Source organism: Bombus pascuorum, chromosome 6, assembly GCF_905332965.1.
Source record: "Bombus pascuorum chromosome 6, iyBomPasc1.1, whole genome shotgun sequence".
NCBI classification, from domain to species: Eukaryota; Metazoa; Arthropoda; class Insecta; order Hymenoptera; family Apidae; genus Bombus; species Bombus pascuorum.
This window is the reverse complement of record NC_083493.1, coordinates 12,840,482-12,860,611: the sequence shown is the minus strand read 5'-3', so window position 1 is coordinate 12,860,611 and position 20,130 is coordinate 12,840,482. Positions and strand designations below refer to the sequence as shown.

Below are 20,130 nucleotides of genomic sequence, written 5' to 3'. Positions count from 1 at the left end.
AAAGGGGGTGAGGCTGGTCGAAAAGCGTCAGCGATCGAGACTCGTGTTACCTTCTGGCTTATAAGCTGATCGATTTAATTTATACGGACTGACGCGTTGTTACGAGACCTTGACGCGAGATATCCAGACGAAATCTGTCTCACTGGGCTCGTATCAAAGTTTGCCAATATAAATTTTTCGATACCGATATTTTAAAGGACGAAAAGTTCTGTTATTCTACGAAAAACTTCCTACTCGTCCCTCGTTAACGCGTACACGATCTGTAACGAAAACGTTATCCGTCCTTGTAGGTCAAAGAAGACGATAGGTATACGCGTCTCGTCAACTAAAACGTATATTAAATAATATTCGCGAAGAAAAATATTTCTACATATATGCATAATAAAATAACACATACTTGAAAAGGAAGTATTTGTGTTTTCAGTATAAAATTTTCCGTATATGATCTCTGACTTTGGAACGAGTCAGTGGACGCATAAACAAGGGACAAAGTTGACTCATATATGGATTTAGCATATCGCTATTTGCTTTCGATTCTTCGAATGAATCTTTGACGAAGCAATTTTATAAGTAAGCAACCTACGTTATTCGTCCGATAAGAAAAAATCCAAGAGGGAAATGTCTTAATAAACTTTAAAGCGACAAACAACGGGGTATACTCGGAACGAACCTCTCAATTTTTTAGTGCAACGAGGAAAATTGTTCGAGTGTCGGAGAAGTGACGAGCCCTTTCGAGGGGTAGCGCAACGATGCGAAAGGAGAGGGGGAGGTAGAGGATCCGCTCTCCGCGAGTTTTAAAGAGTTTCAACGTCCTATTATAAAGTCTTCACCGTGCATAATAACATTCAACTCCGTGGGCTGGAAGGCATTAGGGAAATCGCGTTGCCTCCCCTTGCCTGTTTCACCCTCACCCCTTTTCCTCGCTCCACCCCCACCCTCGCTCTGTCCCGTCTCCGTTTCTAACCATTTCCCTGTATCACGCGGGCAATACGGCCCGCACAAATCAGTGGATCTCTTCTACTGCGTGTCGCGATTTCGCTTTCTCGTCGAAGAGGAACAAGAGAGAAGGAAAGAAGGAGGGGAGCAAACGTCGCGGAAACAGCCATAAATAGAGGAGTAAAAAGACGACGGCGTATGGTACTCGGCGTTGTAGGTACCGGCCGATCCTGGAAACGAAATGAACACACGCTTGAAACTCACGATTTGCTTGTATTTATAAGAATGTTATATTTTCTCGGTAGTAATAGGAGCCTCTATAGAGGCGGTAAATATATTAGTAGTGCGCTAATAAATGATATTTATATACAGATGGATAAAAAAAAAAAAAACGAGAGGAAAGTGTGTTCGGCTCTGTCGCGCGTATTCGGAGCGCGAATCACTCGTGTAGGTTTCGTTCTTTCTCTCCCTCTTTCTCTTCGCCACAGGTTGCTACCTCACGCCCGCTTCGTAGGACATCCTCTTCGCGTAACATCTTTTGTACTTAATCGATTCGGTGGTTTCGAAATGCAGTATCCTGTAGAATCAGCGCGACATTCGAGTCGTCCCACGTGGCTCGTGAAGACAGTCTGATCGAACGACAACGTCAACAACTCCGTCGAGATTAAGGAGGAGAGGGTGATAAATTTTGTCGTCGTATAAGCGTACGGTCAGGCAAATTCTCTACGAGTACCACGATCACGATTCTGGCGCCTTCAAATGTGATTTGCTTCGTCGGTGATTCAAAACGGATCGTTTATCAGCGCACGCAACGTTTATCGGATTTTCTCAATCGTCTTTTGGTATCGATGCCGCCGTTTGATCTTATTCCCGTTCTTTTCCTTTCTTTTCCTCGTTGTTGCTTCTCCTTTCGTCTGGACCGTTTTCGCTCGTCTTTTGGCGTTAAAGCGTAAAGCCGCGACTAAGCCCCTCGTTTCGCAAGTTTCCGATCGCAGACCGCGTTAAAGATGCATTCTCCGCGAAGCTCGGCAAGTAGACACGGGCTGCTCGAGTAAACCGTCACCGCCATTATCACCGAGAAAGGAATATTCGAAATCCGAGACGTCGACTTGCTCTCCCGAGGGGCATCGAAACTTACATCGTTAATCTTTGGTATTAGCCATCGTGTACGCCTTCGCTCGCGCCTCGTATACCGACATTTTGGGAACGTCTCGAGATTCGTCACATTCGCGCCGCCGAGATTCCCCTCGAACAGAACAACATCTCTCGATTTTACCTTTGGTATTTAATCGAACGTTCGTTCGCCTCTGTCCAGGCGAATCACAGACCTCCGTCTCGAGCCGACGATAAAATTGAAAAACAGCAAACAGTAACTTACGAACAAACTTACGACGATTCTCTTCCTTCGCCTATTCGACACTCGTCTTCTCGATCGGCCGTCAAACGTCGAATGTCGACGAATCGCGAGTACTATGGAAATTCGTTCGATTGGTCTGCGTATACTGATAGTCTTTCGGTGTCGCAGAGTCGACAGATACAGATATTTACAAGTAACTCTGCCCCATTCGCTCACCCTCTCACTCGGTCGCCCTTCCACGCTTACTCGCACGCTTCTAATCGCTCTTCTCCTCGCTAGAAACGTATCTTACATAAATCGCCTATTTTTATCATGTTACATGTTGTACCGTATATTACAAGACGTGTATTAAACGTGTATCTCTTCGCGAGATGTCCACGTCCTATGCAGCTCCTATCGTATCTCTTTCCATAAATTTATTCATACAATTCGCGATCACAGTGATTATTCCCAACCTCTAAACGACTATTTCCCCCAAAAACGTTCGATCCTCCGCGGGTATCCTCGAGATCCGTCGCGGAGACCATCTCGTTTCTCTTTCCCATCTTCGTTCCATTCTCGTCGCGAACGACTCGTCTTTTCCCACCCCCCTTTTCAACCTTGCCTTCTTTCTCTCACCGATCCACATGTTATGCGTCCTCTCTGTCTATCACTCTGGTTCCTCGCGTTCACTTTCGTCACGACGTTTTAATCCTCGCCCGTACTCCCTCTCCGTACCTCCCGTTCATCTCGTCGGTCAGCGTCAATAGCCTCAATAACCGCTGAGACATCTGAGCTTCTTCAGAGGGGGTGACACCTCGTTTCAGCTGGTCGGAGCCTGCATAGACATCGGCGGTGGCTTCACCGGTCCGAGGGCTGGACCCGATAGCCCGTTGTTGTTCATGTCTCCCGGAGCTCTGGGTCCACCGACGCCAATGGCCGTTCCGTTCACCATCGGCGTGCTCCCTGACATCTGCCCCTGCACCATAAAATTGTTATTCTGACTGAGAATTAATAGCATTAATCCTATTCTCTTATATTCTTTCGATTCTCTTTTTTTTTATTTTGTGAATCGGATTATTGTTATTTGGTAAATTTGCATTAATATTTGAGAGGTGACCCATGCAGATTTAATGTTCGCGGCTGGTAAATTGGCTAGCGGAAAGAAAGGCGTGATCGATTTGTAGAAGGGAATATTAACAATCTTATTAATCAAAATAATTATAGATCGGAGAAGCAGTGAGCAATGTAGACGTCCATCGCCCCTTCAATATCTCGCTAGTCAACTTTCCAGATTGCAAGAAACGGATTTATATTTTTCTTTTTAATATTGCGTTATATTTATATACGAGATGAGCGCAGTTTAAACAAGATAATTTATAAAATAATTTACAAAATAATTTACAAGAAGAAGTAACTGTTGACCGTTAAAACGATGAAAAGCATTCGAATTTCGCGTTTCATTTTCCGACTGAAAAGCAAAGTTGAAATACGTCGTACGTCGCTGGTCCCTCGGGCCAGCGAACGAAACCGATCACGCGACGAAAACTTCCGGCGTGGCGTGTAACGCTTCCAATTAAAATACCACCGGCTCCGCCTGTCATCGACGACCGTGGTAACACAGCGACTAAGGCGTCGATGCTTTTAAGCATGCGTGCGTGACACAACGCTTCAAACGTTTACGGTCCTCTCTTAACTTACGTTCGACACGTGATTATGTTGACCCACCGACTGGCCAAGTGCCTGATGAGGTTGCAGTGGATTGTGACCAGGATGCATGTTCTGGCCAGGCGGTGTCGGCGCTGGAGGCAGTTGCCTTTTGATGTACGCCAGCGTGGCGGGTGTTTGTACTGACATATTGGCGAACGCGAGCCTCTCCTCATAGTCGAACTCGCACAGGATTTTGTTCTCGCACAGATAGAATCGATCGCCCACGCAAAACCTGCAATCAAAACCACAGGCTACTGGTGTCGCGCCGCTTCAACTTGTACACCGCCTCCAACCGCGATTCGATGAGATCTCCGCGTGATACGTTTCTCGTCATCTGTTACGTTGCGAGATCCCCGAGCCAGCTTCAAAGAGAACGCCTGAACTTTTGTTCGATCGTTCGCGACATTATGTGAGAAGAGATGTTTAATATATGATTAATATCTTTTTCTTTTCTTCTTTTTTTTTTTTTAATTTCTTGCCAATTAACAGCAGGTAAATCAGGGATTATTCGGCGAGAAAAATTGGGGAAAAAAATGATCGATATAAAAAGAACGTGTGTAACGATTCTTTCATTCGCGAACCACTACGCATGGGTATCGCGTCGCTGCTAGCTCGTCGATAAACGGTTGATCGTCACAATGGGGGAAAAAAGGCAAAAAGGGAGGAAAATCCGAAAAAGTGGGACTCAAAAAAAAAAAATAAAAAAATAAAAAATCGGGGGGAGGGAAAAAGGAGAAACAATGACAAAGGGTGGCAGGGGACGAGCGTTGGATAACGAGCGTATCGCAACGCGTCGGACAAATAATTATTATCGGGCTTCTGTCCGCGAGCGGTCTCACATCCGCTTTGATCCCGGTAGGAAATACGAGAGCGAAATACGAGAGCGGCAGAGTCTGGTTCGAGGTAGATACTCTCATAATCGTACGGCAAATAGAATTATCGCGTTGCGCGCGGCCATTCCCAACGAGCACAGCTTATACCGGGTTTCGCTCGTTTCCCCCATTATACGCGTCGTCTGCTAAATGACGCTGTACTCTGATCCACCTCCACCTCTCTTTCTCTCTTTCACTCGCCCTTCTGTCACCTCTATACCTCTCACTGTCGTTCCTCTACTCGCTATTCAGCTGGCCGTCACCTGCTGGTTTCTGGTCTCCACCACGCGAGACCATCTCTCGCCGCAACCGGCCTTCTGCTTTCAAGGTGTTCTCTCTTTTCCTTGTCAATTGCCTGACACCTAACCATCCTCGGTTATTTACTTTGTTTCGCTCAACGAATCCATCCCGTGGATTTCTTCTCTTTCAAATTTCATTCTTTGTCTGCTTCTGCCTTCATCTCTCGTTTGCTTTTTTTTTTATTTGTTTTTCAGAGTTGATTGATAAGATACTTAAGGCTCGACTATCAAACGAGTTTTGTGTATTCTGTACATTAAAATTAATAAAATCGATCAACTTGGCGTTTTGTAAATGTTTCGATTTCATTATCTGGGTAAATGATTAATATTCAACTGCTTCGGAAATGAGTGATTTACTTTCTTAAGCGGATTAAGGAAAGGAAATTGAATATGTTAAGAAAAGATGACATTAATGGTCGTAATTTTTAAGGTAGAAATTTATCGTCATTTTAAATACTTCGATTAATCCCAACACGCCTTTGGTTACCAGTGACCATCGTAGAATCACTGTCGTGTCTAGGACCGGTTAGTTAACTTATTAACCGGTCGTTCTTTAATTAGAAACTTCTACAGCCATGGGATTAGAAGCTGAACGTATTTTAATCCTTGACTGATTTCAACAGCTATGAAATCACACGTAAAGAAATTATTATGTGCATGAGATTGGTAACCCAAATGACTAGTTAGATTTGGCTATTTGGTAGTTGGTTAAGTGAATTTGTAGAGAAATTACGAGATGAACGTTCCCTTACGTTCGGATGTTGCCAGAAGTGCCATTAGGACCAAAGACTTTGTCACAGGACTGAAACGTTGAACGATTCATCTTGAACACAATGTTGAGGGATTTTACTTTTATAGGTCACAGTGCTATTCACAGTGCTGAGCTTTTGAATACTATTTGACGATATTAAAATTCTCCTGTAGGTACTTTTTCTATAATAATATGCCGTGAATGTGGAATGCAAGTACCAACGATTCGCGTCACATTCTTTCAGTCATTCCTCCGTGAAGTCTGGATCGAACTAGATATTCACATAACTATGATCCGCCAGAATTATATTGTTGCATGAGTGCATTCGTTCAGGAGTCTCTATTATAATCGCGCGAATAATGCCGCGTGAATCCCATTCCTCTAATTCTAGCAACCGGTGCAGCTGTCTGTCGTGGCACGATACCAGCGCGCGATACCCGCTGATTTTCCACTTTAACGTTTTCCATCTAGCATTTTGAGCGCATTGTTTCATCAACAATTTAACCCTCCTAATTAACTGTTCTCGTCGTTACGTATTACGCGTGCAGTGTGTTCTAACGATAGAATAATCGACCAATCTTATTCGTCTCCTGATGTTCGAGAGAAGACAAACAGAAACGAAAATACAAAATTGCAAAGGATGCAAAAATAGCAAAATAGCAAATTCTGACGAATAGGTATGTCAAAGCAGCCAAACGTGCACATATATGTACACAGTGACTCAGAAATGTATGTGAACTTATCGTATGTAATGTACAATATGTACATCGTGTGTGTTGTAGAAAAGATATTGAATTTTCTTATTGCTATAGTGAAACACGAGTATCATGATTATACTGGAAAAAAGATTTCAAATGCGCATAAAATTTCCGAAATATTTACTGGAAACGTATATTTATTAAAAGTAATTGATAGATACATATATGTACCATATGAAGAATTAGCCATTTTAGGTATGGTAATAAGTATCTAAGATGGTCCCATTGAACGAGGCTTATTAATGTAACGAATAATTAACTGTTTAAATATTTTTATGATCTTCGTGAAATATATACTTGTACTAAATATCTCGTAGATTGCATGTACATTTTCAGAAAATTTTTTCAAGCTTTATGAACATAACGTCGAGTCGAGTCTGATTACAGCGCTAAGGAGATTTCGAAATGTTTCCTGTAGCACACGTACTTGATATATTTGTAAAATATTCCTACAAGCGTCTGAATTCTTTCATCAACAACTGTAGAGTCTTATGAGCGTATGCGTTTCATCCTCTAAATGTTCCATTGCTCGGAGCAATCAAATATATAGTAACTATTATATAGACTCCTATGAGTCTGTTTTGTCGAACGATAGTTCGTCAGAACACGCATATATTTTAACCATAGCCTAAGACTTTACAATTTTATTTACCATTTAAAATTTTCAGCGTTACATTGCCAATAGTCTTCGAAGCAAAGACTAGTCAAAGTCCGGTACGGAACCGTCACGTATCTACAAGTCACCAATGGCGTACCGCAACAACAGTGCGCTTGAAATATTAATCTACCCACGAAGCTGAAGCAGAGAGGATCGGTACAGTGGTTGGGATGGAAAGACCAGGTTCGTAGTCCGATTCACGTAGAAAATTTCAATCCATAGAGGAAGCTGGTCTCGGAGATCGCTACGGGCGAATGTTTAACGAGGGTCGCCGAAGCTCGCTGAAGCCAGAAGGCTCTGGACGCACGAGAATTGGAGAAGAATCGGACACGTCCAACCACTGCGGAAAACGGACGACCGGAACCTCGAAAGCCGGGTATCGCGTAAATAAATAAAGTAACCAGTGCCAATGCGTGACCCCATTAGACTCCGCTTTACGGGACGTGTTCGATGCAGTTGTAACATTCCCGGAGCGTCTCTGTTGCAGACCAACGCCAACGAAATAAAACATTCACCGTTGCCCGTCTCTGTGAATCTTTTTCTTTGAAGGGACACAGGTTTCTTGAATAAAATTTGCATATGCGCCGCGTCTCAACGTCGCGATCGCGTCCGGGGACCCGGTGGCAGCGTTACCGGTTTAATTTGCGCCTTTGCCGCAACGGGACGAGTTTCCTCGGCGCAGAAAAGAGGATTAAACAGCTCTCTCTCTCTCTCTCTCTTTCTCCCCGATTCTGTCTCCCTCTCTTTCTCTCGTCCAGCTGCAAGGCGTTGCCAGGCAAATTAAGCGTATCAGCTCGAACAACCGAGTCGTGCACGATTAATGACGTGCTCATGGTGTAAGTGCAGGTTTTCGAATGTTTTGCTCCTTTTCTTTTTTCATTAAGGAGCAATGGCTCGACGTTAAACAGATACTGGGTACAAGTGTAGTATCCACAGACTAAGTATCAAGCTTTCACAGATGCGAAGCTAACTGGTTGCAAATACGTTTCACAGGATGACGATCGTAATACGACGGTGGTTTTAAGTAATAATCGTATTCAAAGCGGTTATAGCTAATATGCTTTAAAACAGGTTCCCGCATCCGTTGCCGTGCATTATAAACGTGCGAGACCCGTTAAGTCGACTTTATCGTATCTCTTCTAATTGCAATTCAACGTAATAACTGTCAATGACACGTCATAATCGACTGTCCTTTACAACTTTCAATCCCGTATTTACTTAATACGTACTTCCATAGAAACGATCGTCGTTCTCGTCCGAGAACAAACAAGTAAACAACCAAAGTTACGAAAGACGTAGATCATTTTTGTAACACCTACTTTCAATTTTTCTGGATTAACCGGACGCGGCTTGTTCGATACGCGATGCTCGAGTACGAAGAATCGGCCAACGTCGAATTAGCGACGCCACGACGGCAAACTGCAATTTGTAGTCGGCGAGGGCATTAACTGGGCGGTCGTTAAATTTGACCGGACGTCTCCTCAAGAGGATCGAAGAAACGTCGAGGGGACGCGTATTCTCTGTCGTTCACGCGCGCACGAATAAACGTGTGTAAGTAGAAAGTTGTCTGCACACACACGATGCGATTCTCTGCGTGTTAGTGGAGCAAAGAGAGGGAGAGCGTGAGAGCAAGAGAGAGAGATATCTAATTGGATCGGTAAATCATCCTCTAACCAGGAGGGTGGTAGGCTAGGCACCGCCACCGGCAACCCTTTATTCTGTGTTATTACAGTCTAAAGTTACCCCGTGTAATTGTTGCTGTTTAATTGCAAACTCTAAGTCGTCGCGTTACACGTCGCGGCGCCCCGCGTATAATTGCCCTCCTCGAGTTCACCCGTCCGTTTTTTACCGACGAAATAATTGGAAACGATCCACCCTCTCTCTCTCTCTCTCTCTCTCTCTCTCGCTCGCTTTCTCTTCCCCTACCACGGAAAATATCTAAATCCGACCGAGAACGCCCGGAATCGTTTCGATCCGGGCCACGGAACGTTTGGGGCTTCGATCAAACGGGAATAATTGGCGGGATTGGCGGTACGCTAAATTACCAATGAAATCTAATCGTCGGCAATTTCGTTCGGTTAAAGCGAAAGACGGTTTGTAGGTCTCGTATTCTTGAATATATACGCTTCTATTTTTCAAAGTATCGTATCGTACGTAAAAAGCACCGGACAACGACAAGATTTTTTATATGTAAACTTAGCTTTTGAAACGGAGAAAAAAATCGCCAATGTATTGAGAACGGTTTGGATTTCTCACAGATAACCATCGTTCCGATGCGAACCAGATAAAGCTACGATGGCAGACTGTAATGGAAATTAGGTTGCCGGTTATCCAGCGTGAAAACGCGTTCGTCCAATGTTTCAAAACGAATGGTTCCGCGAAACGGGCAATCGCGGAGGCTATTGGTCCCGGGAATCCAGCGAAAAGGTTTGCAGCGAACCGCAAGAATGTCGCGTGTGTGCAACACTCTCTGGCACGGGGTGAATCACGGAGACAAAAGCAGGTTTTCGTCGATTCCGTTGAAGTCGGTTGTACCGCGATGAACGCGACACTGCTTTGGGCATGGCGGCGCGCGGCTCCGTCGCTGCCCGCTCGGCCCATTGTCGAAGACAGACAATGCCGCGCGATAAAAACGTAAAATTGATGCCCTTTTGTTCGCATTGTTTGAGAAGCTGTACAACGTTTGTCGCACGCCTGGACGAGCCACTGTTATTGGCTCCAAACTACATTCTCCTGTTCCGTTTCGCCTTCTCCCTCTCGTGCACGAGGTTCCTCTCGACCTCTCGTCGTCTCGTCCACCTCGCTCGTCGCTTTTTCTCTTTCGCGCTCTCTTACGTACCACCAGAGACCGCTGCCAACCACCCGCTTTTGCCACCCTCGAAACCTTTCATCTCGTCAATAAGTCGGCATTGTGTCTCACCACGGTTCCATAGTTTCGCCGTTTTACATTGACCGCCATTTCTATCGGAAGCTTATTCTTTTCTAGCCCCGTCCCCTTTCGTCTATATCTCTCGCGATTTCTTGTCGTCGCTGTATATCGCGGTACACGGAGTTACATGTCCCCTCTCTGTCTCCCTGCGTCTACTTCGTTTCTCTTTGTTCTGGGTACTCACCAAAGTAGCAAGCAACGTGGAAGGCACGGAATCGCGACGCACCGGCAGAGACGATGGGGGTAACGTCGCGAAATTACTCGAGCCTCGTTACCAACGGCAATAAAATTTCGCATCCGGGCAAATTACTCGCCGCACGGTCCGTTGTAATTTACGCGTCAGATGGCAGAGACCGGATGATCAACAGGAAAAGAAGAGGGGGAGAGATGGAGGGTAGAGGAAGAGAAAGATCGCTTTGAGCCAAATTGCGGAACTTTAATAAAACATGATCATCGAGAGGACGAAGCGAAGGGTAATCGCGAAAGACGAGAGGCGAACAATAAACGAAGCGATTCGACCTACGTTTGAAATAAAATCTCCCGAGTGATTCAGGGATCGAACTCGGAAAGGAAAAACTCGTGCTGTGAATTTCCTCTCGTCGTCCATCGCGAGACGCTGAACCGGAAACGTGGCGAGCTTTCGTTCGGCATTTAGCCATTGTTTCTGTCTGCCTACGTTACACGGTGCGATATGATACAAAAATGTCAGCAGTATCTGTATAATTACATAACTGGTCTCAGGGGTAGAGTGCTGGCGGGGGTGGAAAGCGTCGCAGGGAATAATGCGACGAGAAGTTAGCCTCCTGCTGCGTGGAATGCTAGCGCGAGCGGAGGAAGAGGTCGCGACGGATAGAGCACAGGGTGATTTCCCAGCTGACCTGTAAAGCAACTCCCGAGCGGACTGTGTCTCTCGCAAACCGTACTCTCGCTTCTTTCTTTTCGTCCCCTGTATTTCTCTATACCCCTTCTCCGTCGTACTATTTTTCTTCATCCCCAACTCTGTTCGTCTTTGTTACTTTTGCATGCGTACAGTTCCCTTACCCTCGTCGTTTGCATCGTCGTACGGCTCGATGCAGAGAAACGTAAACGGAGATCGTAGGATGAGAAGACAGAAAGAAAAACGACGGAAAAATTGACGTTTACAGCGGAACGATATGTAAATCGAATCGATCGAAGGATTTTCTCGCGCTGAATAACTTACCGATGAGTACACTGTTGACAAGCGAAACAGTCCAAGTGATAGACGTTCGACCTGGCCTTCATAACCATCTCGAACGGCGGTATCTGTTTGTTGCAGGCCGCGCAGTGTCCCGGATTCCCGAACAGCCTGAGGTAGTCCCTCTTACAGAGGATAAGGTTGGCCCTGGTGAACAGACTAGAACCGACCTCTCCTAACCTACAGTCGCAGCACCCGCACTTCAGACAGTCCTCGTGCCAGAACAGGTCCATGGCCTTGAGGAGATACCTGAAGAACCGACCATAGTTTTCCTTCTTACCGACCAGTAACCCATCGTGTTCGAAACTGATCTTTGACCACGGTTCTCGGAAGAAGCTTATCGTTTGACCGATTAGAAAGTTTCTCTAAATCGTCCGTCTTATATTTTCAAGTAATTCGTCACGGTTCGTCAATCGCGTCCTTTTCTATTTTACGTTCAATTTGTTCTTTGTTTGTAACTCATTCCGTTTCGTTTCACGAAAGAAATAAAAGTAGAAATTGAAGACCACGATCGTCTTACCTTTCCGTGATCGCTTTCCCACATCCAGCGCACTCGTGCTGCGTCGCGCCATTTTTACTCGGCTCCGACTTGCTCACGTCCATCGTCATCGTGATTTCGGCTAGAACGCCGTCTGCAACACGGAACAAGAACGTCGACTCGTTAAATCCGCGACATCGTAAATCGTGTCTCTCTGCCATTGTGAGTTCCTAACAATGAGCCCGCAGACAGCCACCGCGTAATGTACACGTACGTCGCGATAATAAGCGTCTGCTAAGTGGCCGACAACATGCAATAACGATCCACGCTAATTGGACCGGTCGTCCGACGACGCGCGCTAAATCTCCCGTGCCTGCGTTTTTCGATAGATCGATTCCGCTATTCCCACGAGCGTCGTAAATGTCTTGTCTTAATCGAAAATAATTGCGTGGAATAATATCAAACATTAGGTCACAAGATTTGCCAAGGATCTCTAAATTTCGATCGACAAAAAATCGACGTGAAGCCGAAGGATCGAGATTGAAATCCGGTGGGCGCGTTTCGCGGATCTACTGGCGGGAGCATCGATCGCGAGGAATCGTTCGTAGTTGGAACCGACGTGGTCCGGCGAGGGTGAAAAGCGCGGGTACGAGAGCGAAACACGAACAACCACATTCGCAGGAACGAACGCGTTCTAAAGGCGATCCGAGGGAAGGAGGGCGGCCGGCTAAAATGGTGAGTGGCTGCACGGCGAGGCGCGGGGGCTTAATTAATTAGCCGGATACTTTGAGTAACAATCCATTATTACATACAAACATCCTCGGCCCCGGGGCCGAGCTGTAGCTTTATGCTGCTAATTGGCCTTCTCAAAGCTTGGAGACCCGGGCACGAGTTATAAACGCCACTCCTCTAACTCGCCAGCACCCCGGCCCCATCCCTCCCCACCTACCCTATCTTTCTCCTTCTCCTACCTTCTCTATACCCTTCCCTGTACCTCTCTGTCTCTCGTTTCCCTCTTCCAACAGTTTGTCCCTGTTCCTCTCCCTTTCTCTTCACCGCGTCGCCACTCCTCTCTCCCGTATACGAGCGCCCGCGTGTCCTCCCCCTTTGGACCACCAGCACTCGCACATTTTGCAATACATCCATATATAACCACCCATACAGGCAGACGCAGATGCGGATACGCGAACGCGGCCACACGCATGTAAAAAGCGAGGGTGACAGAGAGTGCGGGTGGGATAGGGACGAGCGGATGGTGGGAACGAAGAGGAACAGCTCGACTCGACGATACGAGGAAGAGGAGGAATGAAGTTGGAGGGATGACGACAAAGTGGGAGGATGGTGGAAGAAAGGAGTATGGGAGATGAGGGAGAAGGAGGAGCAAGAGGAACGACGGATAGCGCTAATAACGCGCTCGTGGCGCAAAAAAAAAAGGAAGGAGTATAATTGCCAGCCCTCGTGGCAGGTATTTTTCAAATAGGACCCCGTCCGTTAATTGGAGGGCAAATTAAAGAGGCGCCGCGGAGGAAAAAAACATCATCCCTCTACCGCGTATCCCCTTGGCCCCCTCTTAGCGTGCCCCGACTACGTTGGTATCCAAGAGGCACCTCGTGATTCGTCAAACGATCTGTGCGCTCCATTTTTTCTTCGGATTTCTCTCTCCCTCTCTCTCTTTCTCTCTCTCTGACCCCTTCCAACGACTCCTTACGCTTCTTTTTTTTCTCCCTATCGAACACGATATCGTCGCGAGACGATATCGAACGCGCGGACGTGAAAATCCGTGTCGCGAACAGAAGGGAAAGAGATGTGAACGAAATTCCAGCGACAAAGAGGAAAGAAAATTTCGCGCAGCGAGCCGACAGCCCGCGATCACCCGGAAGAATCGTAACCGGAGTAAAACGCAACATACTATGTTGCGTTTACATATGTGTGCGGTAGTATATAGTATAACATTGTCGGTGTATCGATACGGAAATCTCCCTAAGCGGAAGCAAGTTGCGCGTGCCGATCGAACTTCTCACGGATGTACAGTTATTTGTCAGGCATGCGCAGTATTTAATACCGTCACGCAGTATCCGTTATCGAAACTCCGGGTTCGATGATACGCTAGATAGAATGAAACTAGTTCTGTCAATTTACCGTCCCATTATTTCGCGACAATGCACAATGAGTGTATCGGTAACCGACTGACCGCACCGTCCGGACGATGCTCGACGATTCTGATATATAGGAGATCTCACAGTCTGGCAGAAAGTGAGAAAACTCTCTGTAGGATGCGTACCGCCGTTGATCGACCGCGTAAAATCGTTCTCGCGCAAGAAACGACGCAAAGGGTAGTGCCGCCTTCGGACGTAACGGAATCGTAAAGTGAAAAGTTGATTTATGGAAGGGACGTGTATGGAGGTACCGGTGATTCTGGATGCGATACAATATCCCATCGTTTCCGCACTGACTGTCTTTCGTGGCCGAAGAAATGGAGCGAGCGGTGCGACAAGGGGTGGAAAACCGGACGCGACGATCGACGAATCGGCGCGACGGATACAACTTTTTATTCGCTCGATATATAAGGAGGCACCCTCGCGAGATTACGAAACTGCCCTAACAGCAATATGGGATAACGCGGCGGGGCCGTGCCTCGTGCGTCCCCACTGCCATTGCCATCCTTGAGATACGCGCTGTCGCTACGGACACACGGGGCTACCGTCTGGTTTAATAAAAATGTCAAATATAAAGTAGCCAGCGGGGACGGACGTTTAGGAAATAAATAAATGTAAAAGAAACGGTTGAAGGAAGAAGGAAGGAACGGTTTTGTAGCACGGAGCCGCGCGGGTAGGGTGGAAAAGTATTATTCCATAGAACGAGACGAATTTGTCCGTTGTATAATAAGCGAGAGAATGGGCGTCGTATAATATGCCAAGGGTTGGAAATGGACTATAGCGTAGCTTGAAATGTACACGTTTCATCTATGAAATTAATTTAAAAACCGAAGTAAAATCCAATGATTTTGTTGCTGGATCACAGGATCACTTGATGGTATCTCTCTCTCTCTCTCTCTCTTTCTCTCTCGTTTCGTATTATGTGTCCTGAAATACTGATGCGTAATTGAGAATAGCGCGCGCGCGTCGAGGAAACCTGTTTAATTGCGTTTAACATTGAATTAATTAAACGAGTAATTTCACGCGTATCCCTTATCCGGTTCCACGAAACCAGTCGATCAAATGTAAATATACAACTTGTACGCTCCATCGAATCTTTCGAAAGAGGTTGCAAAATATAATCAGAAGAACGTATAAGAGAATATGATATAATAAAAGGAATGGAAAACAAAGAGAAAAGATATGGAAGCTGACCAATGAGGAAAAAGATAGGAAACAAAGGTTGTGCGTATAAGAGGTAGACGAAATCAGAACGCACCCTCATCCTCGTCGAGTCACGTTCCGCATCTTACCGCGTGTCCTTCGAGCCGTGGATCGAGCCGTGGGTAGTGAAACAAGCGAGTACGGTGCGTCGCGACGTCGTGGCGAGGGTATACGAAACCACGTTGAACAGGGTTGGGAGTAGAACGCAGGATAGGGCAAAGTACAGGGCACGAGGCGGTGCATAACACGAGGCGGCAGGCACGACTGCAATTTCGGGGTTTAATAATGATCCCAGCCGACGGCTCAAGGCTGTATCCCGTGTCATTATACTGTGAAGTGGAGAGGCTGCTAATTAGTCATTAGCGTAGGAAAAAGACACCTTCAACAGGCTTGGTAGGTACAGGACGGGCAGCAACCCCATCCGACGGACGGTGGTGCATAGGTACGGCAAACTTGAGCAAACAGGGTGTAGCTTCTAGCCTACGTCTAATTGGACCCTAGCGACGTAAGTTCTACTAATTGAGACCAGGCCTGTAACTATCAGCCGCGCGACAAGGGCCTTCGTAAATTCGCCGAGGATCGACGGTGAATACGTGTGTCTATGTGTCGAGCATACACACACGCACACACATACATAGAGAAGCGCGCATATACTTATACCTATTCGTTCCAACACGAAAACGTGCCAGATCCCGAGACGCACACGTTCGTTGTTTCGTCTGGTCTTGGAACGTTGAACTTTCACGCGGGAAAAAATCTGTATCGCGCATTTCTTGAATCTGTGAAAAGGAGGAAACACGGTGAAGAAGCGAGATAAGGAGGACGAGGTGAGAAAAGATATTTAATTGAGAAACCTAACGTACATATTTGACTGGTAGATAGATAGGATTACACAGAGGGAGCCGAAATTTTTCTTAAGATAAGTATTTCATAAACGTCCGCCCGGCCGTGTACCACTAATTTGCATCGTGTATCTATGCATATATTTCATGGTCTAGGAGTTATTAGTCTCGCTCCAGTAAGCGCGATACAGTTTGCAACCTATGACTAATTGGAAGTCGGTAACGTAGCTGCAAGTTTCGCTAATTGAGACGACCAGTTTAGTAACTACTAGAGAGCGCACCAAGGGCGTTCTCAGGGAAAGGAAATTTCTCAAGGAGAATTCGAATCAACCGGCGAGCCTTAATTTCGCCCCGGCTACACCACCCTCTTCCCCTTACGTTCCTCTTTACTAGTCCCAACCAGTACCACCGCCCCGACACACCGCTACTTTCGTTTGCCATCGTGCGCGAGATTAACGTTTAATTAAGCATTGGCGCTTAACTACAGGGCCCGGCGTTGATTTCACGAGTCATAGTTTCCGGTGATATAAAACGAAATCGCCGGTTGATACGCCACTTTCCAACTGACTCGTCCAATTAACCAGCGTGCCGGGATGACGCGTTTAATCATCGCAATTATGGACGCGCCATCTCGAAATTCCACTCGGCTCCGTTTTTCCGGGAAATTCGCGCGAAGACAAGATCGTTTGCCGCGTGATCCGACCGCCACGAATCGGTCCTTGATCTTTTAACGACGTTTCCCCGAGGGCTAGGAGGAAAAGAGAGAGAGAGAGAGAGAGAGAGAACGGCGGAAATAACGCGGACGTGGCGAACGAAAAGGGAACGAGGAGAGAAGTAGGATAACAAACGCAATCGCGTTCGGTGCTCGACCAGCCGAGCTTTCTAAGAAAGGCCCTCGAAATTCGAACGACACGATAACGACGACCCCGCCTCGTCCTCGCGGTCGAATCCTCCAGCTATATCAGAAGACATATACATTTCACAGCGGTCGCATAACGAATCCACCAGGGAGAAGAGAGCAGGTAGCCAAAGGATAAAGTTAAGAAGGAGACAGAGGGAGGAAGTAGAGGACGAAGCTGCGAGAGGTGAATGGAGTGGAAGAGAGAGAACGTGCCTGATGGAACAGTGGCTGAGGAAGATGGAGGTTTGACGATGCAAGGGAGGAGAGGCAGGAAGGTAGGTAGAGCCAAATTTTAATTTCACCCCTAACAAGGGATGGTACGGAATAGGGTGCTCCTCGGCCCCTTCAGGACCATGCTATTCCATCCTTCAGAATCATTATATCGCCAATTAGAAGATAGCGGAGCTCGCCGACGCCTAACAAGCTTCCTGGGGAGACAGATCTACTCCCGATCTTACCGTTATACGCGCTGGCAACCGTACCGCTGGTGCTGTCTTCGTAGCGAGAGCTCGTTATAAAATATTCTTCTAGCTGTTCTCTGTCTTTCTCTCGTTTACACTCCGCCACGAGGTTCCTACTCGTTCCGTTTTTCCTCGCTCTATGTCGTATCACCGCGTCCAGATATTTTCGAAGCTTCGCGCTAATTAGCTGGTAACTACGCTAACGATTATTACCGCGGTCTTAACCACGGAATTTCGTCTCCTGTTTCATCGCAACGTTTCACTGTTCGATCGGTCTCTATTGTATTAAACAAAAATCCCAAACGACGATAAAACTGGAATCAGACGGAAAAGAAGAGAAAGAGTCGTGTAAAAGGACGAGACGAGAGATAATAGTATAATCCGTGCGTCGACTTTGAATTCCTCGAACGTTACTTCTCCCACCGAGTTTATTTCCCACGTTTCCCGCTTGCTCGCTGAAAATGTACAACGCGCATCAATACGAAACGTTTCCCGTCTGACGCGGCTCCCATTAAACCGTCCTCGAAGAAACAAGGTTCGCGCAATACCACCGCTAGCCCTCGCGACGACGTGTCGAAGAAACGACAGGCTTGAGGTTGGTTGGAAAAGCGAAACAGAATTGTTCGATGGTATACGAAGAATATAGGGATAGAGATGGTAGGCGTATGCACGCGGTTGTCGTCGTGGATAGGGGGGAAAACGGAATTCAATTTAAACTTATTTTTGTCCCTGCCAGATCCGAAATGATAAATTTAAATCGAGGAATAAAATATAAAATTGCTTCTGCCAACCGATCATCGATGGCCCTGGGCGCTAACCATTCTTTATTCTACGTAGATATTTACCCCGCACACTGGAACGATCATTTTAAGCTCGAGAGAATCTTGTACGAAAAATTCTCATTGCCACGAAAAGAATGAAAACTGCCGAAATACCACTCCTTATACTCTCGAACAATTACGATGATCGTTTTCGAACAGGTGTGTACTGTTATTATTGTTATTATTATTATTAGATGTGAGCTGAATAACCCACCGGGTGGATTACATACCAGTGCGATGTTTATTTTTGCTACGTTTATATTTGCGCTACAAAATAACCGTTCCAAATATTCCGTTCGTGTGGGTGAATAGCCGGCCAGACGATACAGAGACGCGTGTTTCGAATTTCGCGATCGCCATTATCGCACCACGCGGCCAAGATACCCTCACATATTTATTAATAAGGTTTCTCTATTGTCGACCGAAGGAACATTCATTTAGCGCGATGGGGCACGGTCGCGCGCGCACTCACGTTCCCGCCAGTAATTAATAGTCGATGCCGCGATAAAACGCAAAATTAATTACGTCGTACGGTGAAGAATAGCAGAGCACCACCCGCCAAGGTTTACAGCGATCGCGTCTGCGTAATCTCTGCGATCGTCGAGCCAATATCACCGTTCAAATTCCTCCCGTTGACAGCCACGATGTTTATCTTTTCGTTAAACAATTACCAGTGATTTATTCGAAACGTGAAATTTCTCTCGAATTTCGATCCGGTACAAACGACGGGAGGATGAAACCGTTGAGATCGGATTAGACGATCGCCGAGAAGATTCCGGGAAAGCGAGCGTACGATCGAAATCACCGGGACGACAAGAGAATCCGATGGGTCGGTGACGATCGCAACAGCTACCGCTCGAAATCCGCCCCTTTTCTATTTCGTCGGCCCCCGCTAATCGGAACGACGAGAATGTTACGGAAGAAAGTTGGCGTACGCGTTTCAAAGTGCTCCGGAGTCGAGGTAAAATCGACGCGGCGAACGCGATACACTTTTCTCGGTAGGCAATATTCATAAATCACTCTACAGCCCACCCCGGGCATTCTCCTGCCCCTCTTATATACGCTTAGAATAAGCACCCCTTTTCCTGATAGAGGGATGCAGCGCCGGGGTCAACTCCCTTCTCCGTCCATCCTCTTCCAGCCAAAGAAAGGCCGAGCAACCAAAGAGAGATAGAAGCGACGACTCTTTCTAGCGGAAAAAGGAAACTCTACGGATAGAAAGAGAGAAAGAAGGCTACGGGACTGTGTAGCCGAAGACGGCGTTACTTGGTGCTACGGCACTCGCTGAGAGTGGGTGGTCTCAGATTCTATTAAGATCTCAGTAAGTCTTGTTACACGGAGAGGCCACGCCGCAAATCTCGCAATAAAACAGCCACCGGTATAACACCGATTCGAGGGACCGTCTCGAACGAGTAGAGGCTGGATCTCTCGTTGGTTCCTTTGCCGAGTGCCTAGTGTGGCGTCGACGATGCCGACGCTGTCTGCATCGTCGCCGTCTTCTCGAATACCCGTTGCCAAACACCCGCACCAGGGGGTCCATTCTCCGCGTGGATGCGGCACGTACACGAGAATCGGAAACGGAAGTTTCGGTTAATCCGGGCAGAAAGCTGCGGCTAACGGTTATCCCATCCCTTCCTCCCGAACCGCTTTAAATCGCTCGCTCTTTGATCTAAATAAACTCACGAGCCAACTTTTGTTCGATCTTTTGGAAATCTATCACGCGACATAGGGCACCCATCTTTCGTATGCAAATGTGTAAGATGATTGTGGAAGTTGGATAAGTTTGATCTTATTGAACTGCGG

At 46.6% G+C, this 20,130-nt stretch overlaps 1 protein-coding gene across 1 annotated transcript; it reads right to left on the bottom strand.

Annotated features, from left to right (window-relative positions):
- Nucleotides 1-1,189: 1,189 nt before the first annotated feature.
- LOC132908003 (LIM domain only protein 3-like) lies at nt 1,190-12,091 on the bottom strand. Its single transcript, XM_060961514.1, has 4 exons — nt 11,986-12,091; nt 11,451-11,714; nt 3,974-4,214; nt 1,190-3,251 (listed from the first exon to the last, which is right to left on the bottom strand). Exons 1-4 carry the CDS (start codon nt 12,072-12,074, stop codon nt 3,096-3,098), a joined length of 750 nt encoding a protein of 249 aa, XP_060817497.1. The 5' UTR covers nt 12,075-12,091; the 3' UTR covers nt 1,190-3,095.
- Between the last annotated feature and the right edge of the window lie 8,039 nt (nt 12,092-20,130).

Excerpts from the sequence above, each read along its gene's own strand:
- LOC132908003 (XM_060961514.1), bottom strand. The coding sequence starts at position 12,074 with ATGACGATGGACGTGAGCAAGTCGGAGCCGAGTAAAAATGGCGCGACG. Across the intron at positions 11,715-11,985 it reads GGGAAAGCGATCACGGAAAG|GTATCTCCTCAAGGCCATGG; the intron begins GTAAGACGATCG and ends TCGGTTCTTCAG. Across the intron at positions 4,215-11,450 it reads TGTCAACAGTGTACTCATCG|GTTTTGCGTGGGCGATCGAT; the intron begins GTAAGTTATTCA and ends TTTTGATTGCAG.